General features: G+C 49.8%; 1 protein-coding gene and 1 non-coding gene across 4 annotated transcripts in view; both read left to right on the plus strand.

The window, feature by feature from the left end:
• Nucleotides 1–919: 919 nt before the first annotated feature.
• Nucleotides 920–25,675, plus strand: part of VAV1 (vav guanine nucleotide exchange factor 1) — an 84,020-nt gene continuing 59,264 nt past the window's right edge. For all 3 annotated transcript variants that reach the window (XM_075535777.1, XM_075535787.1, XM_075535792.1), the window contains exon 1: nucleotides 920–1,123. In XM_075535777.1, coding sequence (XP_075391892.1) covers nucleotides 920–1,123 — 204 coding nt within the window. The remainder of the gene's footprint in view (nucleotides 1,124–25,675) is intronic.
• On the plus strand, nucleotides 22,019–22,150 carry LOC142437737 (small nucleolar RNA SNORA42/SNORA80 family). Its single transcript, XR_012782262.1, has one exon. It is a non-coding gene; the product is annotated as a small nucleolar RNA SNORA42/SNORA80 family (small nucleolar RNA).

A 25,675-nucleotide genomic window follows, 5' to 3' on the forward strand; every position in this document is an offset into this window, starting at 1 on the left:
GGTGGCAGGGTGTACTTCAGAGGTGGCATTGCTCATTTCTTCAAGGGGTTGGACGTGGAGGAGGTTGCAGACCTCAGTACTCACACACACACACACACACACACACACACACACTCACTCACACATTCATAGACACAAACTCACACACATTCATTAATACACACACATACACACACCCTCACACACATTCACATTCACACACACACACTCACACCCATTCATAAACACATACACATACTCACACAACTCACACACATATACAAACATGCACACTCGCAGACACACACACGCACACAGTCACTCCCCCATATACAAACACCCTCACACACCTACACATTCACACATATACACAAACTCATACACATCCACAAACACACACACCCACACACACACCCACACACATTCACAGACACACACTCATACACACACTTATACACACTCACCCATATACACACACCCTCACACACATTCACATTCACACACACGCACACACATTCATAAACACATACAAATACTCATGCTCTCACACACACACACTCACATACACACCCTCACACACATTCACATTCACACACACGCACACACATTCATAAACACATAAAAATACTCATGCTCTCACACACACACTCACATACACACATTCGCAAACACACAGTCACACACACACACACACACACACACACACACACACACACTCATAGTGCCCAGGCCTGTGTCGTGTCAGTGGGGAGGGAGGGACCGGATCCCACGTACAAGGGGGCAGGGCCCAGCTCTGCGGTGGCAGGTGCTCCCCCACCCCATGCTCCTCCTCCCCGCCCCGTCCTCTGCGACAGTTACAGGCAGAGAAGAGGAAGTGGTGGACTCGGTGTGTCTCTCCCAGGCGGGTGGCGGAGGCCGCGAGGGTGTGCGGCCGGCAGCCATGGAGCTGTGGCGACAGTGCAGCCACTGGCTGATCCAGTGCCGGGTGCTGCCGCCCAGCCACCGGGTGACCTGGGATGGCGCTCAGGTGTGCGAGCTGGCGCAGGCCCTCCGGGATGGGGTCTTGCTCTGCCAACTGCTCAACAACCTGCTGCCCCACGCCATCAACCTGCGCGAGGTCAACCTGCGCCCCCAGATGTCCCAGGTGAGGCCCGCTGCCTGGTGCATGGAGGGATGGGGGGAGGGCACCCCAGGGGCTTGTGTGCTCTGCTGCCCGGTGGCCCAGTCCGGAGGCACCTCATAGAGACTGGGGCTAACCCTCTAGGCGCCCAGAGGCTGCCCCCTCCCTCCCCCCACCCTTCGGAGTACAAGTGTTTCAGCAAGAGCTCCACGACTTGCCGGAAGGTTTGTGGTTCAAACCCACTCAGAGGCGCTGGGGAAAACGGGCTTCTGGATCCACTGCTTTGAAAGCCCATGGGGGCCACAGGCCCCACTTGCAGGCAACCGATTGAGGATTGGCCAAGAAGGGGTTAACTCTTCCTAACTCTGGGCTTACTCCAGTGGGGTTCATACTTCCCAGAGGGGGTCTTCTGAGGGTAGCCCCCAGGAGGCCTGACCTGTTAGATGCCTTTGACCCCAGCGGCTGGCTTTGGGGGAGGGGCCTCCCCCCTCTTCCCCTAGATGTGACATGTGACTCCTCCCAGGCCCCCGGGCCCCTTCCTTCCCCTCAAATCTTCCTTCCCCTTGGCTTCCTGCCCCAGCCTGGGGCCTGGGGGGCTGCAGTCCTTGCACTGGATCTCCAGCCTCTGTGCCTCCAGAGCATGGCTGGCTGCCCAGGGGCTCTGGCCCAGGCTAGCTGCTGGTTCTCCGCCAGGATTCTGCAGGGGCCTGGGGTCCAGGGGCTGCGCCCCAGCTCAGGAAATATATTCAAATCCTTATTTGAGTGCGGGTGGAGTGGGGGAGGTGGCATGCTGACTGCTCTCTCCAGCTTCTTCTCAGGCTACCCTCTGCAGAGCAGGCAGCGGCATTGGGGGCAGGGCGCTGGGTAGAGACAAAGGGCAGGACTGGGTGAGTGGTACCAGTTTCCAGGCCTGGGGTCTGAGGGGTAAGACCTTATCCTGGGGCCAAAGGGGACAAGGCCCTACTCTAGGATCTGAGGGGACAAGGCCCTGCCCTGGAGGTCTGAGGGGACACTATCCTGTCCCTGTGACTCATCATCGATGTGAGGGCAGTGAGCATGATTTGAGCACACAGAGCCCCTGCTGGTATCGTGGGTAACCTGTTGGGCTGCCAACTGCAAGGTCAGTCGTTCAAGACCACCAGCTGCTCTGCAGGAGAAAGACAAGGCTCTCAATTTCCATAAAGAGCTACAGTCTCAGAAACCCACAGGGACAGCTCTACCTGGCCTATAGGCTTGCCGTGAGTCCGAATCAACTTGATGGCAGTGGGCTTGGTCTGAGCAGACGTGAATCTGCTCTTCTGTCTGAGAGGATGCAGTTCTACCATGGGGTTTGAGGGGACGTGGCTTTGTCCCTGCTGTCCAGGCCTCAGGGATGCTTTGTAGGTCGGAGGCCTTGCTGAGAGGAGCTGCTGGGAGGTGGCAGGGCCCCTGAGGAAGGCGGGCAGGGTGGATGGGGCACTGTCCTCCCAGGGTCGGGGTTGAGGTGCCATCTGGGTGGAGGGAAGGGAAGCCACTTCTCCAGGCTGGGGGTCCTCAGTGGTTTCCCCCAAAGTCATGCGATGGTGGAGGAGGCGAGGAGCCCTTTGTTCCTCCTTGGCTCCCTACCCTCCCAGTCCAGGACGGGGCCACCCAAAAGGAAGGGAACAGCCCGGGCCTGCCTGCCCCATGACCAACCTGCTGACCTCAGTGCCATCCCAAATTTACCTACATTTGTTTGCCCTCCATGTGGCAGGCTCACAGGGAATGAGGCAGTAGCCATTGGACCTGCCGGGCTATGGACTAGGCAAGGGATTGAGGACACAGAGTCTCTCTCTGTGATACTTCAACAACAAACATTAGTGGGGCTGCACGTCGTACCCCCTGCATGTGTCCGGCCTAAAGCCCAGTGTCAGAGCCAGGGCCAGCTTTCATGGGATGCCCACATTTCTGTCCATGGCCTGGCTCCCTCTGCTTCCAGCCGGCGCAGACAGAAGCAGACAACCCCAGGCCTGTAAGGTCAGGGCTGGGACAGCAGGAAGAGCCTCTGGGCTGGGAGGCCCTGGGGTGAAGGCAAGACGTTGCTTATAAGTGGGAGGCATTATGCAGGAGGAGGAAGGTGTGTGGAAGGTGGCAGAGGGAGAGGGGCTGGATTCTCCTGGTCTCCCTTTCATCTGGGATCCCTGCGCCTTCCTGCCCCTGCCCATTTTGTTTCCTTCCAAGTTCCATGGTGAGAACTGTGCACAGTGGGGATGTGTAGGGGATCCATCCACTCATTCATCCATGCATCTATCCAATCATCTACTCACCCACCCACCCACCATCCACCTATTCATTCAATCATCTACCCACTCAACATCCATCCATCCATCCATCCATCCATCCACTTACCCACTATCCATCCACCCGGCATCCATCCATCCATCTACACACCCACCATCCATCCATCCACCCATTCATCTACCTGTCTACCATCCATCCATCAACTTACCCACAATCCACCCACCATCCATCCATCCATCCACCACCCACCCATCTACCCATCCATCCATCCACCCACCATCCATCCACCCACCCACCCACCCATCTACCTACCTTCCATCCATCCATCCATCCATCCATCCATCCATCCATCCATCCATCCATCCATCCATCCATCCATCCACCCACACACCCATCTGTCCATCCATCCTTCCATCCATCCATCCAAGCCCTGTTCTTGGTACTGGAAGCAGTGGGAACAGCACACACACAAAACCCAGTTTCTGAGGTGTCCGTATTCTCGTGGAGGAGCCTAACATCGAGGAAATAAAAAAATGTTTCAATTGTCTGGGGATGGCTTATGCTCTGGAGAAGACAGAAATAAAGGGGTGTTGGAGGTGCAGGGGCCGCACTTTCAAATGGAGGGTCTGGGAACTTCACCAAGAGGGTAATATTTGGGGAACGTGAGGGGATGAGCTGTGCAGATCTGGGGAAGAGGGCCTGCCAGTGCAAAGGCCCTGGGACAGGTACCTGGATGCTCTAAACTGGGGTGGCTGCAGCTAGTGACTGGGCAGGCTGGTGGAACGTCAGATTGGAGCAGGTCTCTGAGATGGACAGTCTGTTTGAGGTCTGGGCCCAGAGAGCAGAGGGCACGGCCACTGGTGGCCATGGCGAACACCCAGATGCTCCAGCTGCCCTCTGGTTGGCCATGGGTGACTGAGTGTGGGCTGTGGAGAGGAAAGGGCGAATGTGAGAGTCATTGTGGGGAAGACCTGCCAGGACGAGGGGGCTGATTAGACATGGGCTGGGGACAGGCACTGAAGCCAGGGCAATGCCACTACCAGCTCCAGGGAAGGTGGTACTGCTGGCACCCAGAGCAGGGACTGGGTGGGGCAGCACAGAGGCTGCTGGAGGCCTGGTTGCTTAGAAAAGCCAATGCCAGACTCAATGCTATAGAGTGGACCTCGGCTCATAGTGATCCTGCAGGACAGGGCCCTGTACTGTAGATTTCTGAGACTTCTTGATGGAAGTCCAAAGCCTTGCCTTTCTTCCTCGGAGGGGCTGGTGCTTTCGAACCCCTACCCTTGCAGTTTGCTGTCCAATGCGTTAACCATTACGCCACTGGGGCTCCAGCCTATTGCGTTGCATCTATTCCGATTCAAGGCGCCCCGTGTGTGGCAGAGCAGAACGAACTGCTCCCTGCGGTTTTCCTGGCTGCCTCCCTTAGAGAAGGCGCCCCGTGGTGTTGCACTCCATTGTCGACGCAAAGGTTGGCGACTCGAGTCCCCCCGCGGCTCCTGTGAGAGAGCAAGACGAGGCAGTCTTCCCCGGCTCAGATTTAGAGCCTTGGAAATGCAATGGGGGCAGGTCTTCTGGGTCCTGTAAAGTTGCTAGGAGTCAGAATCTCTTCAACAGCACTGAATTTGGTTTGGTGATCTGGGAATATTTTAAGCCATGTGTGGTGGGGGGCGCTCAGCCTCTGGCATCACGGGAGTGGAAACGAGGGGTGTTGCTGAACGTCCCACCATGCCCAGGACGACCCTCTCTGCAGAGAGTCCTGCAGGTCCGCAGAGGGCAGGGGCGGGGTGGGTGAGGCATCAAACCCAGTAGAAGCCTCCAGCTGTGGAATCATTTGGTCAAACAATACATTTGCATGGTGTAGATATGAAAACACATACAGTCTGTATCACCCCTGTACCTAATGCACAATAAAATAGTTCATTAAAAAAGAAAAAGTATATTTGAAATTGTCCTGGGGAAACGTTCACTCTAAGTTCCTCCTGTCTCCCTCCCCTCCTTAGAATGATATACTTTCCTAGATCCTTCCAGAATTTCTTTATGCAAACATAGGCAAATGGGAATGGGTACCTTGTTGTGAGGTGCCGTCGACTCGGTTGCGAGTGTAGCGATCCTTTGCGCAACAGAAGTAAACAGGCACGTTCCGATCCCGTCGCCATCCTCACTATTGTTCCTGCGCCTGAGTAGATATGGGCACATATTCTCCGGGACTCCTCCCATCGCCCCTAGCTCAGAAACAGCATCCGGGACCTCCGCGGACTCACCGAAAGGTCTTGTTGGGAATCTTTCCAAACCAACTGGCCGAAACCGCCCTCGGCTTTAGAAACCATCGCTTGGCGACATTCCCTTTATGTGACAAACACTTATGTATCTCGTGATCTCTGTGATTAGGCATTTGCACAGGCTCCCAAACTTATTGGGTCTACTGACCTCTTTCCCCCCCTCCCCAAAATGTTTTTCCTACTCAGTGCTTCCAGGTAATGGAAAGCTTTTGCACGATAGGCCATCCAGGATAAAATATAGGGATTTGCCTCTGTAGACTCCCTGGAGAGTTCCAGTGCCCGCCCAGGGAGCAGTACTGCCCACTTTGGGATACACTGAATGGGCTAACCAGACAGCCAAATCCGGCCTGCTGTCTGTTTTTATAAATAAAGTTTTATTGGAACACAGCTGTGCCCAGTCATTTATGCATTGTCTGTGGCAGCTTCCAGCATCCTGCTACAGAGTTGAGTGGTTGTGGCAGAAAAAAAATCTGGCCGGTGAAGCTGAGAAGGTTTCCGATCTGGGCCATTTGCTGACTATGTGCTTTCTAGACATGAACTCAATGGTCCCTGGTGGCCCTGCAGGTTAGGTGTAGGGCCACTGATTGAAAAATGGTAGGTTCAAACCCAGCAGGAGAAAGAGGAGGCTGTCAGCTCCCAGGATAATTTGCAGTCTCAGAAACACTATGCGTCAGCATGGACATGGTGGCAGTGGGATTTGTTTGTTTGCTTGGTTTACACATTAACTCAGGAGTCCTGGTGGCACGGCACTGGGCCACTCACTAATGGAAAGGTTGGCTGCTCAAACCCACCGCCACTCTGAGGGAGAAAGAGGAGGCTGTCTGCTCCCACCAAGAGTATCTGTCTCTTGGGAACACCCGGTTTGCAGAAGGCGATGGATGACAGCGGAAGCCCACATTCCATTTGCAGGGTCCACACGGGGTTTAAGCCTCCGGTGAATTCCCTCCGACTAACCTGGAGGGGTGTGAACAGCCTTGCCATCAGACACGGAATACTGTCAAGCCATAGTTAGATCATAGTGTCACGTTTTATTTGATCTCCCTTTTAACCCGTTTTAGAGTTGTTCCAGTTAAAAAAAACACATTAGGTTTGAATGTGTTCAAGTGTTCAGAGATTTTTCTTGGTTTTACTTTATTGTAGTTAGTTAATTTTTTCCCTCTGTGTATGAAATCCAGGATGGTGACTCTATTAACTGGGTGAATGGTTCCCTGGGGGATGGCAGGGGAGGTTGGGGGAAATGGGGAGCTAATAACGATGACTCCAAAAGGAATAAAATGTCCTAAAACTGATTGTGGGTGATGATTGTACCATCTGGGTATGAGTGAACTGTTGGACTGCCCCGGAGGTGTGCTAGGCCCTCAGCTTCCCAGGAGCTGACCACCAGGTCTTTGTTCTGTGGGGCAGCTGCGGTGGTCAGGTGCCATTGAGTAGGCTCCGACCCATAGCGACCTCGTGCACAACAGAATGAAACACTGCCTGGTCCTGCGCCCTCTTGGCTGTTGTTCCTGCGCTGGGGCACCTGGGTGGGCAGAAACCATCAGGTTCTGGGTTGGCAGCTGAGCGCTGAATCATTGTACCACCAGGGCACCTCATCAATTATTTCACCTCCTTTCTATGGTGGATGCCCGGGTCGCTCTAAGTTACCGTTAAAACAAGCTTGCTTCAATCATTAACCCTGTTCAGCAATTTTTTGTTTTCGGCTTTTCTGCTGTGAGACTTTGGCTATGTCACCTCTCTGTTCCAACATTCTCACCTGTGAGATGGGAATATGAAATCATTATCGCAAAGCTGTGCTGGGAAGGACACAGGAGTTTCTTTCAAGAAGTTAGAATGGTGCCTGGCTACAGCCAAGTGCTCTTGGTGCTACCCTGGTGGCACCACAGTTAAGCAGTCTGCTGCAATCGAAGGGTCAGCGGCTGGAGTCCACTCAGTGGCTACATAGGAGAGAGAACTGGAGACCTGTCCTCTTGAATACGACAGCCAGAGAATGCACGGGCAGGTCTACTCTGTCACCGAGGGCTGTTACTAGTGGGGTCAATGCCCTGGCCCTGCCCATCACCAATGTGGTATTATGATACCATACTCTTATTTTCCTACAAATCTCTATAACATAATTCCTTTTTAAAAAACACAGTTTCAGTGGCACATACTTCATATATCATACAGGAAGAGTTTTCCAATCATGACCACAATCAGTTTTAGAACATTTCTTCTTTCTTGTACTCATTGATATTGGCTCCCAATTTTCCCCCAACTTCCCCTGCCTGACCCCCAAGGAACCATGAACCCTGCTACTACTGCCTCTATAGATTTACTCATCCTCGATTTTATATACAGAAAAAGAGAAAAAAACCCAAAATGCTACTAACAGCAATAACTAAGTAAAACAATGTAAAACTCAGTCTAAAAGAAAGTAGAAGGTGATAAAAACCAGAACAAATTTAAAATGGGTCAAAAGGGAGATGACGTGGTAAGGTGTGTAGCCTAACTGCATCTGCGGTCATTCACATTCTCAGACACTGCATGACGGCAACGCTGTTCACATCCCCGGTCGATGGTCACAGGAGACTCACCCGAGGCGTACTCCATGGGTAGATAGCTGGGGCTTTTGACTCTGTCTGATAATTCTTAGAAGTTGGGTTTTCTTCAGGTCAAAGTGTATGTGCCTGTGTGAACTGGGTCTCAAAATAACCAAACTCACTGCCATCGAGTCCATGCCGACTCACAGCGACCCTACAGGACAGGGTAGAACTGCCCCTGTGGGTTTCTGAGGCTGTAGCTCTTTACGGGTCTAGAAACCCTCTTCTCCCCTCTGAGGAAGCAGCTGGTGGTTTTGAACCACTGAACGTGTGCTTAGCCCGCCCAACGCACAACCCACCGTGCCACGAGGGCTCCTTTGTGATTTGGGCCGATGCTGCCAAATTGTTCTCCAAATGGGACTGTTCCCGCGCGTGTTGTCCCCATCAAGCCTCCACTAGCAAGGAGTCTTCAGTGACCCCCCCTCCCCCCCAAAGCAGACTGCTCTCTTGTCAAGCTTTTGAAGCATTGCCAACTCGATAATGACAAATGGGCAATACCGGGGACTGGCTGTGGCTTCATTTACATCTCTCTTATTCTGGGCCAGGAGGCTGGGTTTCTTTGCATATGTTCACAAGCTATTTTTGTCTTCTTCTCTCTGTGAAACAATATCTGTTGGCATCGCTTGCCCACGTTCTGGCTTTCCTCTAGGGTCACTGGCCTTTTATTCTTGTTGAATTTTTAAAAGAGTCTTTAAAAAAAAACCAAATCATTTTATTGGGGCTCAAAAGGAGCTTTTTATACATTAGACTGCTTTGAATTTTGAGTCAGGTCCTCTCTACCTCTGTGGTCTTGGAGGAGGGAAAAAAGAAAACAAAACAAGAAAAACCACCACCCCAAACCTCACCTAACCTACCGGAGGCCTAGGCGTCTTATCTACCAGATGTCGATAGCATCTTTTTCCTTGGAGTTGTGTGAGAGTTAAGCATGATAGCAAGGTGCGCTGAAACCATAGTGACTGGTGTTTGTGTGAGGTCGGCTGACTACAGAAACAAGTCCAGTAACATTCACACATGTGTAAGAACTTTATATCAAGGACTAATTATATAAGAAGAAAGGATCCTGGCCCAGTCTAACTCAAGTCCATAAGTCTGATACTACTTCATCAGTCCCTCTTTGGACTCATGCAGCCACATGCAATGATGCAGAATGCAGGAAGATCTCAGGCTGTTGGGTGCGAAGTCCTGTGGATCCAAGGTCAGTGAAAAACATGGCAGTGCTACGGTAGCTCTCTAGGTCAGCAATCAGGAAGGCTGAAGCCGAAAGAGAGAGAGAGAGAGAGAGAGAGAGAGAGAGAGAGAGAGAGAGAGAGAGAGAGAGAGAGAGAGAGAGGCTTACAGAGAGCTATATATCTCAGTTGCTACTCCAAGGTCATGGTGGTCATGGATGGCTGTGATCCACAGGGTTTTTTCTCATTGGCTGGTTTTCCAGAAGTAGATTGCCAGGCCTTTCTTCCTCGTCTGTCTCTGTGTAGAAGCCCCCACTGAGGCATGTTCAGCATTGTAGTCCCACGCCGTCAGGCAGGTGGAGGCTGGGCCGAGGTAGATGGGCTTGGAATCTAATCCAGGTCACCCATGTGGAAGATGAGAAGTCTACCCCCGAACAGACACACTGTCAATACTAAACTCACAGAAGAATCAGTGCATTTGAACTGTGGTTCTGGCCAGAGCATTTCGAAAGTACTGTGGACTTCTAGAAATGCAAAGAAATCTGTCTCAGACGCAGCACAGCCAGATGTTCCCTGGAAGCAAGGATGGTAAGACTTGTCTTACATGCTTTGGACACGTTGCCCTAGTCCCTGGAGAAGGACATCGTGCGTGGTAAAGCGGAAGGGCAGTGAAGAAGAGGGAGGCTCTTGATGAGATGGGTGGACACAGTGGCTGCAACCAGGGGCTCAAACCTAACCTCTATTGTGAGGTCAGTGCAGGGACGGGCAGTATTTCATTCTGTCGGGCACGGGGTTGCTATGAGTCAGAACTGACTTGACAGCCCTAAACAGCAGCAACAACAAACTAACAGGAATCCTTTTTTCTTTTTAAATATCACAACAATTTCTACATGTTGAATACAATGATATTGCTGATCATCTTTAAGTTGGGTGGTTCTTCCCACTCTTGTTTCCCAAATCCTTCCACCACCGTTACACCAAGTCACCGCCCCCTCACCCACTCTCACAGGAGGCGTAGTGGGTTCAGAGGTGGGCTACTAACCGCAAGATCAGCTGTTTGAAACCACCAGCCGCCCCGTGGGTGAGAGATGAGGTTGTCTATTCCCGTCAAGAGTTACGGTCTGGGAAATCCACAGGGGCAGTTGCTGTCAGGTTGCTAGGACTGGCAACGATTTGATGGCTATCTCCTGGTAACCAGCAATCTTCTTTGGTTTCTGTGAATTTGCTTCTTTCCCTATCAGTGTGGTCAGACAGCGCTTATCACTTTGATGACAGGCGGCGAGTTTCCAAGAGCCATCCACTCAGTGCCCGGGGTTCTAGCTCCATTGCTCGTTATGGCTGCTAAGTGGCCTAGTGGTTGGGCATTGGGCTGTGATCTACGAGGACAGCTGTTCAAAACCAGCAGCTGTTCCTTGGGAGAAAGACGAGGCTTCGACTCCCTTCAAGAGTTACCGTCTTGGCCGCTTGTTTATCTTCCTTCACCACAAGCGGCCATCTAGCTCAGAAGCAACAAAGCCCACATGGAAGAACACACCAGCCTGTGTGATCATGTGGTTCTAAAGGGATCAATTATCAGGCATCAAAGAACAAAAAATCATATCATTGGTGCACACCTCCATGATACGATCGCTGAGGACAAACGGGTGCATAAGCAAATGTGGCGAAGAAAGCTGATGGTGCCCGGCTATCAAAAGAGATAGTGTCTGGGGTCTTAAAGGCTTGAAGGTGAACAAGTGGCCATCTAGCTCAGAAGCAACAAAGCCCACATGGAAGAAGCACACCAGCCTGTGAGATCACGAGGTGTCGAAGGGATCAGGTATAAGGCATCATCCCCCCAAAAAAGATCTTACCATAGTGAATGAAGGGGAAGTGCAGAGTGGAGACCCAAAGCCCATTTGTCGGCCACTGGAAATCCCCTCACAGAGGGATCTAGAGGAGGAGATGAGTCAGTCAGGGTGCGATGTAGCACCGATGAAGAATACAGCTTTCCTCCAGTTCCTAAATGCTTCCTCCCCCCTCCCCTTCTCCCCACTACCATGATCCGAATTCTACCTTGCAAGTCTGGATAGAGCAGAGGTTGTACACTGGTGCAGATAGGAGCTGGAGGCACAGGGAATCCAGGGTGGATGATACCTTCAGGACCAGGGGTGTGAGGGGCGATACTGGGAGGGTAGAGGGTGAGTGGATTGGAAAGGGGGAACCAATTACAAGGATCTACATGTGACCTCCTCCCTGGGGGATGGACAACAGAAAAGGGGGTGAAGGGAGATGCCAGATAGGGCAAGATATGACAAAATAATAATTTATAAATTATCAAGGGCTCATGAAGGAGGGGGGAGCAGGGAGGGAGGGGAAAAAAGAGGACTTGATGCAAAGGGCTTAAGTGGAGAGCAAATGCTTGGAAAATAATTAGGGCAAAGAATGTACAGATGTGCTTTATACAATTGATATATGTATGGATTGTGATAAGAGTTGTATGATTCCCTAATAAAATGTTTAAATAATAAAAAAAGAGTTACCATCTTAGACAGCTACAGGGCAGTTTTACCCTGACCTACAGGTTGCTGTGAGTCGGAACCACCTGGACAGCAGTGAGAGAGTGAGCGTCTTCCCCTGTTTACACGGAGGAATGCTGTTCCCCCTCCACCTGCTGGAGGGCACATCGTTCAATGTTGTCAGTGTCAGTGAACGCAGGTGTACAGGTGTCTGGTTTTCTACTTTTGCTTTTAAGAATCCACCTGGGATGCATGAGGCTTTCTGTGCTCGACTTTCTGAAGAAAGGAGCCCGTGTTCTGGGAAATCTGCTTCCAGTGAGTCCCACCCGCCTGTTCTTGAGCATCGTTTAGTCGAGGTTTTGTTATTATTTTTTAAAGTGTTTTTTTCTTTTCGGCACTTCACCCACATGCCCGAGGATGCGGTGATCCAGTCCTATCAAGAAGAGTTATGCAAGGATCACCACCAGCAATCCTGAAACATTTTCTTTCTTGGACTCGTTGTTAGCCTCAAAACTAGGATGATCGCTTGTAATCCTTCTTTTAGTGTTCGCCCAAATAGTCACAACAGAACACGCTCCAATTCTGCACATCTTCTACAGGTTACAGCTCAGCGCCGGCCATCAGACTCTTCATGATGTACAGCTACTTGAGAGCCTTTCCCCAATTATCCCACCACCATCAACATCAACTCAATGGCCCCTCAGCACCAGCTTCCTCCTTCGCCCATGGTAGCCATCAGTCAAGTTTGGTTCCTTCCTTCCTTCCTTCCTTCCTTCCTTCCTTCCTTCCTTCCTTCCTTCCTTCCTTCCTTCCTTCCTTCCTGTTAGTAGTTTTCTTGATGTAGGATTCACCTATCATGCTCGTCCATAATGGAATTGCTTTTAAAAAGAGTTGCGTATATGTCATCACAAGCCAATCTAATCCCCCCACCCTCATTCATTGTTTGCTCCCCAAACCCCCACCCTCCATACCCCCTCCCAGTCAACTTTTGAGTTTTGACTCAGAGTGACCCAGGTGACAGGGTAGGACCACCCATAGCTTAAAAAAGTTTTTTTTTCCTTTTAAAGTTTAATGTGCTCGACCCAGTGGCTGCAACAATGGCTTAAACATCAGAACAATTGTGAGGACGGCGCCGGACCAGGTGGTGTTTCCTTCTGCTGTGCATATGGTCGCTATGCACAACATATTTGGAACGGACTTAATGGCCTTTAATAACCAGGATCTTTCTTGCAGTCGAGCATCAGGCCTTTCCCCTGGGGAGAGACGCTGTGTGGGTTCCAATCACCAGTCTGGTGCTGAATCCTTGCAGAGCCCGGGCTGCTTAGGATATGACATCCGTCAGGGGGGGTAATGTTAGCTGCTAGAACAAAGTGCATCTCTCAGAAACCAAACCAGGCTTGGGAAGAGTCAACCAGGGTGCAGCGAAGCACCGATGAAGCACACAACATTCCTCTGGTTCCTTGAGGCATCCTCACTCTCGTGGCTCCAGTGATGCCTCTCACATTGGACTGGGCTGGGGCATGTCCACAGGTATAGATAAGAGCTCATGACACAAGCAACCCAGGAGCAGGAATGGGAATAGCGACACCAGACGGGTAGGGAGAAGGGTGGGGGTGGGGTTAAGGATAAGGGGAGGAAGGGGAAGCCGATCATAATGATCTACACACAACCACCACCACCACCATCCCTCCAGGGGAAAGAACAGCAGAAACCATGGGGGAAGGGAGACAGTGGTCGGTGTGAGATATGAAGATACTAATAATTCATAACCTATCAAGGGGTTATGAGGGCAGGGAGGGGGGAGGGAAGAGGAACAAAAGAGGAGCTGATCCCAAGGGCTCAATAGAAAGTAATTGTCTAGAAAAGAATGACGGCAGCATATGTACAAATATGCCTGATGCAATTGATGTGTGGATTGTAATAAGAGATGTAAGAGCTCCCAATAAAATGATCTTCAAATAAACAAACACACCAAACCAGGTTCACTGCCATCAATACTGGATCACAGTGACACTATAGGACAGGGTAGAACTTCCCCTCTGGGTTTGGCGATTATAACTCTTTATAGGAGTAGAGAGCCTCATCTTTTTCCCGAGGAGCGGTTGGTTTTGAACTGCTGACCTTGCAGTTAGCAGCCTAACTTGTAACCCACTCCACCACCAGGGCTCCTAATGTGCAGTTGTAACAATATAGCAAGAGCTGACCCCTGGCTCACATCACAGTCCAGGTTGAGTTATTTGGGAGGTACACACCCAGGACCCCTCCCCTTCATGGTGCTGCCCCGCTCCTGGAGCTTGGAGGGTTGTCATGGGAAGACTTCCTGGGTCAGACCTGGAAGGGGCCCCATCGCCTTCATTCCCACCCCATTGGCCAGACCTTGGTCACGTGACCACACCCGCCTGCAAAGGAGTCTGGGACGATCGCTTCACCGTTGTCTTTCGTTGGGTTGTCTTGCTGCTGTGTGTACAACGGAAGGAAACAGTGCCCGGTGCTGCGGCCTCCTCACAAGGCTTCTTATGGCCCAGCCCACTGTCGCAACCTCGGTGTCAGTCCATCTCGTCGAGGGCTTTTTCTTTTTGCTGCCCTTCTTCTTTGCCAACCATGATGTCCTTCTCCAGGGGCGGGCCTCTCCTGACCCCATGTCCAAAGTCTGAGAGATGAAGTTTAAGGAGGATGTCTAGAGGAGCAAAATCAGTCACACACACACACACACACACACACGCTTCAAAAAGCGATTGAAAAAATAGAATGCATTTCCATGAATTTTTTGAAGCCCCTTCATATGTAAATACAGAGACATTTGCTTCCGGAAAATGGCTCACAGTTCTGGATCAGGTGGCAGGCTGGCGACATCGACTGGATCATGGGGTTATGAGGACGGCCAAGTCCACAGTCTGCAGGGCAGAGACCTCTGCAAGCTGACGACTTCCCAGGGGCCAAGGAAACGGCCTTTTCGTGTCAGATCACATCGTGGAAAGTGATGACACTGTATTATCTTATGGAAGAGTGGCTCCTCTCTGCCAAACCATGGTGAATCATAGCTTCCCTAAGTTGGCACAGAATCTCCACTGTCACTGTGGGGGTTCTGGAGACCTGGTGGTTTAGTGGTTACACGTTGGGCTGCTAGCCACAAAATCAGCAGTTTGAAGCCACTCTGTGGGAGAAAGATGAGGCTTTCTGTCCCTGAAAAGGGCGAGGGTCTTGGAAATCCAAAGGGGCAGTCCTACCCACTTATAGAGTCACTATGAGTCAGGATTGACTCAAAAGCAGGGAGGTTTTGTTTGAATGAGTAGGGGTTCTCAAAAATTGGCTGGTCGACATAGAGAAACCTCTTCCACAGACTCACCGTGATATCTGTAAAGAAACACACACACAAACAACAACAACAACAAAAAGAAAAAACTCCAAACCAGTGGCCCCTGAGTTGACCGCAATTCCTGGTAGCCCTAAGGTGTGTCAGAGCAGAACTGTGCTTTTAATGGCTGGTCTTTTGAGTAGCAGGTCGCCAGGCCTTTCTTTGGAGGTACCTCTGAGTGGATTTGAACTGCTAATCTTTTGGTGATTGCGGAGTGCATTAACTGTCTTCATCACCCAGGAGGACTCCCAGTTGGCTTCCTGTATGCAAGTCTGGAGAGGTCTTGCTCAGAAGCAAACCAGAGTGCCACTAGGATGACCTTAGGCAAGGTCACAATGGCAGGATTCATGAGGAAATAGAGGTTTGGGTTCAAACAAATCTTGCTAAGTGGGTTGCAGTTTCCAGATGACCACACGTCAGCATGTCCACTAAAGTTGCAATTATTAAGTGCCATTGAGCTGGCTCCAATCCACAGTGGCTCTACGCCCAGCAGAACAAAAAGTGCCTGGTCCTGCATCATCCTCGAAGTTGTTCCTGTGCCTGAGCCCATGGTTGCAGCCACTGTGTCCATCCAACTCCTGGAGGGCCTTCCTCTTTTTCCCTGCCCCTTCTTGTTACCAAGCATGATGTCCTTCTCCAGGGACTGGTCTCCCTCACATGTACAAAGTCTGTACGATGAAGTCTCACCATCCTTGCCTCCAAAGAGCACTGTGTTATTCTGGGTAGACTACAGAAACAAATCCAGTGGAACTTATCTGTGTATCAGAATGAGTTTTATATAAAAGAGCAATTGTGTATTGAGAAAACATCCCAGCCCAGTGCAGATCAAGTCTGTAAGTCCGATATTAGCCCACACCATAAGTCCGATACCAGTGTAGAATCCTCTTCAGACTCATGCAACACATGCAATGACACCGAATGCAGGATGCTCACAGGCCAGTGGTTAGAAAGTCTTGTGGATCCAGTGGCAGTGGAAGCATTTCAGCGCTGGTGTGGGTCTCCACGTGGCTCCTCCAGCTCCAGGGCTCTAGGGTAACATGATATGTCTTGTCAACAGGAATGTCTCGCAGTGAGAGAGTGCGTCTGGCCTCCAGTGAGCTATTTATATTTGTCGTGCCTCCAAATGAGGTCATCAAGCTGTGATCTGATTGACAGGCTAGACTCCACCCCTTCGCAAGTTAACAGGAGCTTATGTAAGGGCTACAAGCACGATGGCCTTACTTTGTCCAAGATAGATTGAGTTGTCCTTTTAGCAGACCATGGTACTTTCAATAATTCTTCACCAGCACCACTAAGGAGCAAGGGATGATAGGGACAGAAGCCAGGGAGGGTCAGCATTTGACTTTCCTCTCTATTCCTTCTCCTTATATATCTTCTGGTCTCAGGTTGTGGACACTGATGTTCGAGTGGTCTGTTGGTCCGTTGGACCGACTGTTTCCCGGTGTCTTCGATTCTCATCAAGCTTCTCCCATCTGTGTGGGGAGAAACACATAGTTGTCCCTTAGAGGGTTGCTGTCCATTCTGCCCACTGACCCCCCCACCCCCTCTCTGAGGTCAGTACCAGGCTATGTCACTCTTCAGGATTTCACAGAGGATTCTGGGAAGCCTCATCCCTACCCTGCTGAAAGCCCTTCCGTGGCTCCAGTCTCCTTATGGGTGGGGGCCAGGGGAAAAAGACATATCTCTCCCGGGGGTACACAAGGACCCATGCACCTGGCCTCTGCCCACCTCTCTCCCAGCAGGCATTCTGCTTCAGCCACAATGGCTTCCTTGTTGTTCTTAGAACCCACCAGATTCGGTCCTGCCTCAGGGCCTTTGCAATCGCTGTCTGTTCTCCATGGGTTGCTCTTGCCTCAGCTAACACACCGATTGTTCTCTTGTGCTCCTTTAGGGTTATCATCAGGAAGACCTTCCCTGTCCACCCCCCAACAGTTTTATTGGCACATAATCTACATATCATACAATAGTTCAATGTAGGAGAATTTTATACAATCATTACCACATCTATTTTAGAACATGACTAAATCGCCTTTGAAATGAGTTGTGCAATCCTGACCCGTTCTAGTGCTCCCTCCCCCCAAGATCTTCCCTAGTTTCCTTGCCGGACATCATAAGCCCACACTTCCCCTTCTTCTCCTTGCTTCCTCCCGACTCCCCCCAAGTTCTTACCGCTCGCTGAACCAAGACACACTTGACTGATTTGCTTATTAGACACCTCCCCGCTGCCCCCAAATGACATGTCCAGGCAGGGGACCCTGCCTGCTCAGTACCCAGTGTCTGGCGGCATTGTGGTTAGATGTTGAGTCGGCTCTGACTCACGGCAGCCTTGTGTGCTAGGGAAGGAAACGCTGCCAGGACCTGTGTCATCTGCACGTTTACAGGTTTGCTCAAGTCCGTCACGGTGGCTGCGAGGCCAACACATCTCCTCTAGGGAGTCCTTCACCCTCATCCTCAGGCCCTGTCCTGTACCCAACTCAGTGTTCTCCTCCAGCTCCTGATTGCTCCTGATGACAGGTCTGAGGCAGGCCAACTGGACCACATGTGGCTGTGCTTCGTAGCCTTTTCACTGGGTAATTTTTGGAAGTGGGTAGTCAGATATTCTTTCCGAATAGGTTTGACTCTGGAAGCTCTTCTGAAATCTGGCCATGAGGAGTGGCCCTACAAGTTCTGGACACACCAGCGGTGTTGCTGCTGTTCTTAGGTGCCCTCCAATGAACCCCAACTCACAGCAGTCCTGTGTGCAACAGGACAAAAGCTCGCCCCGCCCTGTGCCATCCGCCCATGGCTGCAGCCTCTGTGTCTGTTCATCTTGCCCAGAGTCTTCCTCTTTCACCGTCTTTCTGCTTTGGCTTTCAGTTTTCTGACTTTCTAGTTCCCAGTGTCATAACAATAGGAAAAATGCCCCGGTTGACGCACTGATGGATGGGTAGTAGGTCTGACTTATAGCAGGTGGAGCCCTGGTTGCCTGCGGGCTACATGTTGCGTTGCTAGCCGCAAACTCAGCAGTTCAAACCACCAGTCTCTCTAAGGAAGAAAGAGGAGGCTACCTACTTCAGTCAAGGGTGACAATCTTGGCAACACGTGGGACATTTCTACCCTATAATGGAAGGTGGCTAGAAGTCAGAATTGACTAGAGGACAGTGAGTTCCATACACATGCACAAAACAAATAAATGAATGGATTAACTTCATTCATTCATTCACTCATGTAAGTAGCCAGCCAGCCAACCAACCAACCAGCCAACCAACCAACCACCAACTAACCAACCAGCCAACCAACCAACCACCAACTAATCAACGACAACCCCCAAACACTAAGCTCACTGCTATCATGTCAATGTCAGCTCATAACAACCCAATAGGACAAGGAAGAACTGTCTTTGGGAGTTCCCGACACTATTTATAGGAGTAGAAAGCCCCATCTTTATCTTTCAAACCGCTAACCTTGAGGACAGCACCCCAATGTGTAACCACTATGCCACCAGGGATCCTTGGGTACATGAAATTGTAGCTTGGGGGATCACCACTTCATTTTGTACCCAAAACTTTATTTGCATATGGACACACATTTTTATTCATGCACAACTTACAGTGTTGGAGGTGTTCCTAGATGGAGCGAACAATGATTTAGCAGCTGGCCCTTGACTGAAAAGTTGGAGGTTCAAATCAGTCTCTGGGTGCCTCAGAAGAAAGGCCGGGTGATCTACTGTGAAAGATCACCACCTTGAAAACCCCATCGGACACCTGTGGGATGGCCAAGAGTTTGACTCACAGAAATTGTTTATTTGGGGTGGATTTTTAAGTGGCTTGCAGGTTACAACAGGATAGGTGAGTAGCCACGGCAGACATCTTATGACCTGCAATGCCCCAACTCTTTCCTCTCTGGCCCTTTGCAGAAATTTCATCCCTCAGCACCCTGACGGAACAGATAATTATGAGGAGCCCTAGTGGCGTAGTGGTTACATGTTGGCCTGCTAACCGCAAGGTCAATGGTTCAAAACCACTAGCAACTCCGCAAGAGAAAGTTGAGGCTGTCGATTCCCGGAAAAAGTAATAGTCTCAGAAACCCACAAAGGCAGGTCTATCGTGTCCTAGAGGTCTTATACAGTCACTATGAGTTGGCATCCACTCGGTGACATTGAGTTTTTCCTTTTTTTTCTTTCTATTTCACTCATTGGGTAGTGCTGGTTGGTGATTGATTAGATATCGATTGTCTGCATTCATTTTATTTATTTATTTGCATTCATTAAAAAAATCCTATTTTAATCTTGTGATGCATGCACCGTAGAATGCATACTTATTCATCAGTTTCTGCAGGTACCTTTGGTTCAACGACTGGTTGTATTTGTCAGGGTGTGTCAACATTCTCAGTCTCTCCCCATCTGAACCTCAAACCTGCCCCCCCGCACCCACTCATTGCCATCATAGAAATCCTATAGGACAGCGTGAAACTGCCCCGTGGGTTTCTGAGACCGTAACTCTTTCCGGGACCAAAAACGTTTCATCTTTTTCATGCAGCTTCGTGTTGCTGATCTTGCGGTTAGTAGCCATTTGGCATGCACCTAGGACCCGGATGGCTACATTGTATGGTTGTTGTTGTTGTTGCTAGGGTTGCCAAGTAAGTTCTGACTCCCAGTGACTTTATGCACAACACAAGGAAACACTTCCTGGTCTAGCATCATCCACACAATCTTGCTGTGTTGGGCCCATTGTTGGGCGCCATTTTGACAACTGAGCCATCTGCATGGTCTTCAACACTCGTTTCTGCTGATCCTTCTAATTTTATCAAGCCTAATGTCCTTTTCAGGAACTGGGCTTTCCTGACAACATATCTGAACTCCTTGATATGAAGTCTCACCATCGCCTCTTCTAAGGAGCAGAACATTCTGGTTGTATTCCTTCCCAGATTTGTTTGTTCTTCTGACAGTTCATGTCTTTTTATCCTTTTCTTTATCACTGCTGTTGAGTCTGTTCTGACTCATAGCGACTCTGTAGGACAGGCTGGGGTTGTGTCTGAGAGTTTCTGAGACTAGAACTCATTACCAGCGTAGAAGGTTCCATCTTTCTCCCAAGGAGCGGCTGGTGGTTTCCAACTGCTGACCTTGCAGTTAGCAACCCAATTTATAACCACAGCACCACCAGGGATCTGAAATTCAAGGTACTTTCAATTTCCTTTGCCACCATCATAATTTCAACGCATAGATTCTTCTGTGGTCTTTATTTATCATCCAACTGTCACATGCATAGGAGGTTACTGAAAATACCCTGGCTTGGGTCAGCGCACCTTCATCCTCAAAGTAACCACCTTGCTTTTTAACCCTTTAAAGATGTCTTGTGCAGCAGATTGACCCAGTGCAAGTTGTAGACTGCTGCTTCCAGGATTGTTGGAGCCAAGCAAGATGACATCCTTGACAACCTCAATCATTTCTCCATAGATCTTGATATCACCTACTGGTTCTGTTGTGAGGATTTGGGTCTTCCTTACATTGGTTTGTAATCCATACTGAAGGTTGTGATCCTTGATCTTCACTAGCAAGTGTTTCAAGTCCTCCTCACTTTCAAGCAAGCAAGGTCATGTCATCTGTATACCACAGGTTGTTAGCAACCCTTTCTTCAATCCTGATGCTATATTCTTCTTCATATAATGCAGCTTCTCTGATTATTTGCTTAGCACATAGATTTAATAAGTATGGTGAGAGGATACTACTCAGACACAAGCCTTTCCTGATTTTAGACCATGCAGTATTCCTTTGTTCTGTTTGGATAATGGTTTCCTGATCCATGTATAAGTTCCACAGGAGCACCATGAAGGGCTTTGGAATTCCCATTCTTCTCAAGGTTCTCCACAGTTTGTTATGGTCCACACAGTCAAATACCTTTGCACAGTCAATGAAACACCAGTAAACATCTGTAGTAGTCACCTGATCTAGTGTCAATTTAAGGATTAAGAGTGTAGGGGTGGAGTCTAGGCTGTCAATTTGGTGATAGCCAATGAGACTTCTGTGGGCATGGCCTTCTTCTGAGAATTTTGAGAAATCTGACACTTCCTCCTTGGAAGCAGAAGACACCTCTCTTTCTGCGACTCCCTGGGAGACATTGCAGAAGACAAACCATATGGATACAACCAGACCTTGGAAGCCAGTGAAGCCATAGAGAGAACCCTGACAGTGCTGAGATGCTTACAACCCCACTGGGCCCAAAGACTTTCTCCCCACTGACTTGTGATTGTCCTGCATTTGACTTCATTGCATGCGTTTTGTGAGTCTGAAGAGGATGTTATAGATTGGTATCAGACAGATGGGCTAATATCAGACTTATGGCCTTGGACTGGACTGGCTCAATGCTCAATTCCTCTTGTATATAAAACTCTTTCTTGTACACATATGTGTGTCCATGGATTTGTTTCTCTAGTCTACCTAGACTAACACAGCATCTTTCTGGTATTCTCTGCTTTGAGCCATCTGACATCAGCAATGATAGCCCTTGTTCCACGTCCTCATCTGAAGCCAGCCTGAACCTCTGACAGTTCCCTGTCAATGTCCTGCTGCCACCATTGTTGCATGATCTTCAGCAACACTTTACCTGCATGCGATATTAATGATATTATACTAGAGCTTGAGCATTCTACTGGGTCACCTTTCTTTGGAATGGACACACATAAGGATCTCTTCCAGTTGGTGGGCAAAGCAGCTGTCTTCCAAATTTCCTGAAAACATTCCGAATACCTTCAAAAACCTTCCTTCCTAGTCTGCCTTCATCTGGAAGCTCCATTAAAAGGATGGGTGGTGCATGGGTTTGGATTGGTGGCAGGTCTGATCCCATGGGTCTCTCACAATGTCCCATGCCAAAGCAAACTGTCACCCCGAACCATTGCCTGGCTTTACCCCTGGATTCAGGCACTGAGGCGGGTTGAACAGTGAACAAAACAAAACAAAACAAAACAAAACAAAAACATTGGGTTACCCTGCTGGTGATTGAACTTCTGTGGTAGAGTTTATAGCATCTCAGCCACGTATGTGCCACCACAGTAGGATGGGCTGACCCACTGAGGGGGCAGGGGCTACAATACTACTCGCTGCCATCCAGCTGATGCCGACTCACAGGGACCCTGTAGAACAGGGTAGAACTTCCCTGGTGGGTTTCCAAGGCTGTAACTCTGGATGGGAGCAGAACGCCCCATCTTTTCCCCAGGGGACGCTGGTGGTTTCGAGCAGTCCAAAGTGTAACCGTCATGTCACCATGGCTCCCGAGGGGCGGAGGCATGAGGTAGCAAACCTAGGCTAGGATTTCATCCTTCAGCACCATAGACGGCTGGTCATTCATTGTGGTGGGACGACCCTATCAATATAGGGTGTTGGACTTCATCCCTTTACCCATTCCATGCAGGTAGTGTGCCACACCTCCCAGACATGGGCAAAGGTGGTGGTGCAGAATAGCCTTGGGTGAGAATCTTTGCTACAGCAAGTATGAATTTCCTGTCTCAGCAGAGACAGGACCTGGGAGGGGTGGGATCCAAAGAGAGCTGGACAGTTACTGGCTGGACATGGGGAGGAAGAGGTTGAGTGTCTCCGCAAGTCAGAATAAACTCAAAACCAACCTCACTGCCATTGAGTCAATTCTGGTTCATGGTGACCCTATAAGACTGGGCAGAACGGTTCCTGTAAGTTTCCATGTCAGAAAATGGATTTATTTTACCATCAGTGACAGGCCCCTGGGCTGGTTTCTGGGGTCCCTTTTCAAGTACAGGATCCTGGCAGGAGATACAGGTGTGTCTGGGTGTCAGGTGTTGGGGCTGTTGTATAGAAATATAAGTATGTGGTAACTTCAAACTAGAGATGTTTATTATCTCACAGTTCTGGAGGGAACCAGCCCCTGCCCCCCCAGCCCACTGCTGTTGGGTTGATTCTGACTCTACAGGTCAGAGTAGAGCTGCTCCCTCAGGTTTCTTTATAGGAATAGGTAGCCTGGTCTTCCTTCTGAGGAACAGCTGGTGGGTTTGAACCTTGGACACAGCAGATAGCAGCCCACAGCTTAACCCACTGCACCACCAGGGCTGCTCTTTCTTTGAGGGAACCTGAAGCCCCAAATCCAGGTGTCATCAGTTCTGCACTACCTTCAGGGATTCTTGGTGAGGTCTTTTGCGATGTTATTTTTGATGAAAACGGACCCACGCAGCACCAGAATTCACAACCATTCAATGATTTCTACATCTCCAGCCTTTTGATGATGGTTTCACACCTCACACTGTCATGCTTCCCCGTCTCTCCGCTCATGTTATTTCCCCACCGTTAAGATTGACTCGGTGTTCCTTAAAGTTCATCTGAGCTTCAGAGTCACTGTTTGTTTGTAGAACAACTTTATGGAGCCATCGAATGCTTAATCATTTTGCCATCAGGGCTGATAATTCACCCTGTTGTAAATAAGGAAACATTGTTAGGATTTGGGGATTTGATATGGACGCAATTTTTAAGGGCTACCACTCAACCTCCTATGGTCAATAAGCAAGTCACCTGGTAGTTGGGGGGCACACCAAAATAAATAGTTGGGGGTTGTTGAAGCCTAACACTTAACTCACAACACCACCAAGGCTCCTTAAACCCAGTGTTGGTACATTGCAATCAATGCTACAGGTTAAGCTAGAGATCAGAAGGGGTGGGCTTTCCGGAGGGGAGTCAGCTGAAGGACAAGGAGATTGATAAGGGGACATAGGAGTGCTTGGGTAGTCCACCTAGTCAATATGTTCAGCTACTAACTGGAAGGCTGACAGTTTGAATCCAACCAGAGGCACTTCAGAAGAAAGACCTACCTTTCCACTTTTGAAAAAGCAGCCATCTGAAAACATGATGGGCCACGTAGTTTTACTTTGACTCAGCTGGCCTTGTCAGGATGCCTGTCTCAATGAGTTGACCTCCAGGTACCCTGGTGGCCTAGTGTAACTTCAAGGTCAGCAATTCCAAACCACCAGTTGCTCCTCAGGAGATCACTGTCCTTTCTACTCCCGTAAGAGTTACAGTCTTGCAAACACACAGGGGAATTTCTACCCTGTCCTAGAGGATTTCTAGGAGTCAGCATTGCCTCGGTGGGAGTGCGTTCATTTGAGTTTGATTTTGAGTTGTCATATCTGAGAATATCTGCCCAGAATTCCTATTCCTCCTTTCAGCCAAGTTTTATTCAGAGCCCACTATCAGGAGAGAGCAGTCCCTGGAGAAGGACATCATGCTCGATAAAGTAGAGGGGCAGCGACAAAAAGGAAGGTCCACACAGGACAGATGGTCACCGTGGCTGTGACAAAGGGATCAAACATAAGAACAGTTGTGAGGATGACACAGGACCTGGCAGTGCTTCCTTGTGTTGTTTGTCAGGCTGCTGTGAATGGGGCCAGCTAGACGGCACTTAACAACGACACGTCCTCACAAGGAACCAACAGTCAATGCTCATAGAAGCAGAAGTCAAGAGATCAAAGACACACTGCTTTGGGTAAATCTGCTGCATGAGTCCTCTTTAAAGTACTGAACAGCAAGAATGTTACTTTGAGGACGAAGGTGCGTCTGACCCAAGCCCCGGTATCTTCAACTCCAATGGTGGTTGTTAGGTACCATTGCGTTGCCTCCGACCCAAAGCAGCCCTCTGCACAACAGAACAAACACTGCCCCGTCTTACGCCATCCTCACAATGGTTTCTGTGCCCGAGCCCACGGATGCAGCCACTGTGTCCTTCCATTTCACTGAAGGTCTTCCTCTATTTGGCTGCCCCTCCGCTTTCCCAAACACGATGCTCTTCCCCAAGGGTTGGTCTCTCCTGGCAACACGTGCAATGTATGCGAGAAGAAACCTTGCCATCCTTGCTTCTAAGGAGCACTCTGGCCTGACTTCTTCCAACATAGATCTCTCTGTCCTGCTAGCAGTCCTTGTTACTTTCCATGGTCTTCTCCAGCACCACAATTCAAACACATAGATTCTTCTCTGGTCTTCCTGATTCAATGTGCGACTTTCACATGCGCACGATGCAATGGAGAACACCACGGCTCGGGCCGGTTGCACCTTCGTAACATCCTTGTTCTGCAACATTCTAGACGGGTCTTGTGCAGCAGATTTACACAATGCAATACGTCATTGGCTCTCTTGACTGCTGCTTCCATGAGCATTGGTTGTGGATCAAAGTCAGGTAAACTCCTTGACCACTTCAAGCTTTTCTTCACTGATCATGATTTTTCACCTGTTGGTCCACTTGTGAGGATTGTGTTCTTCCTTGCGTTGTGTTGCAATCCATCCTGAAGGCTACAATCCTTGATCTTCATCGGCACCTGCCTTAATTCCTCTTCACTTTCGGCAAGCGAGGTTGTGTCATCTGCATATTGCAGGTTGTTCAGCGGCCTTCCTCCCATCCGATGTCACATTCTTCATGGAGTCCACCTTCTCTGAGGATCCACCCAGCACACAGATTG

Source organism: Tenrec ecaudatus, chromosome 1 (assembly GCF_050624435.1).
Source record: "Tenrec ecaudatus isolate mTenEca1 chromosome 1, mTenEca1.hap1, whole genome shotgun sequence".
Taxonomy (NCBI): Eukaryota; Metazoa; Chordata; class Mammalia; order Afrosoricida; family Tenrecidae; genus Tenrec; species Tenrec ecaudatus.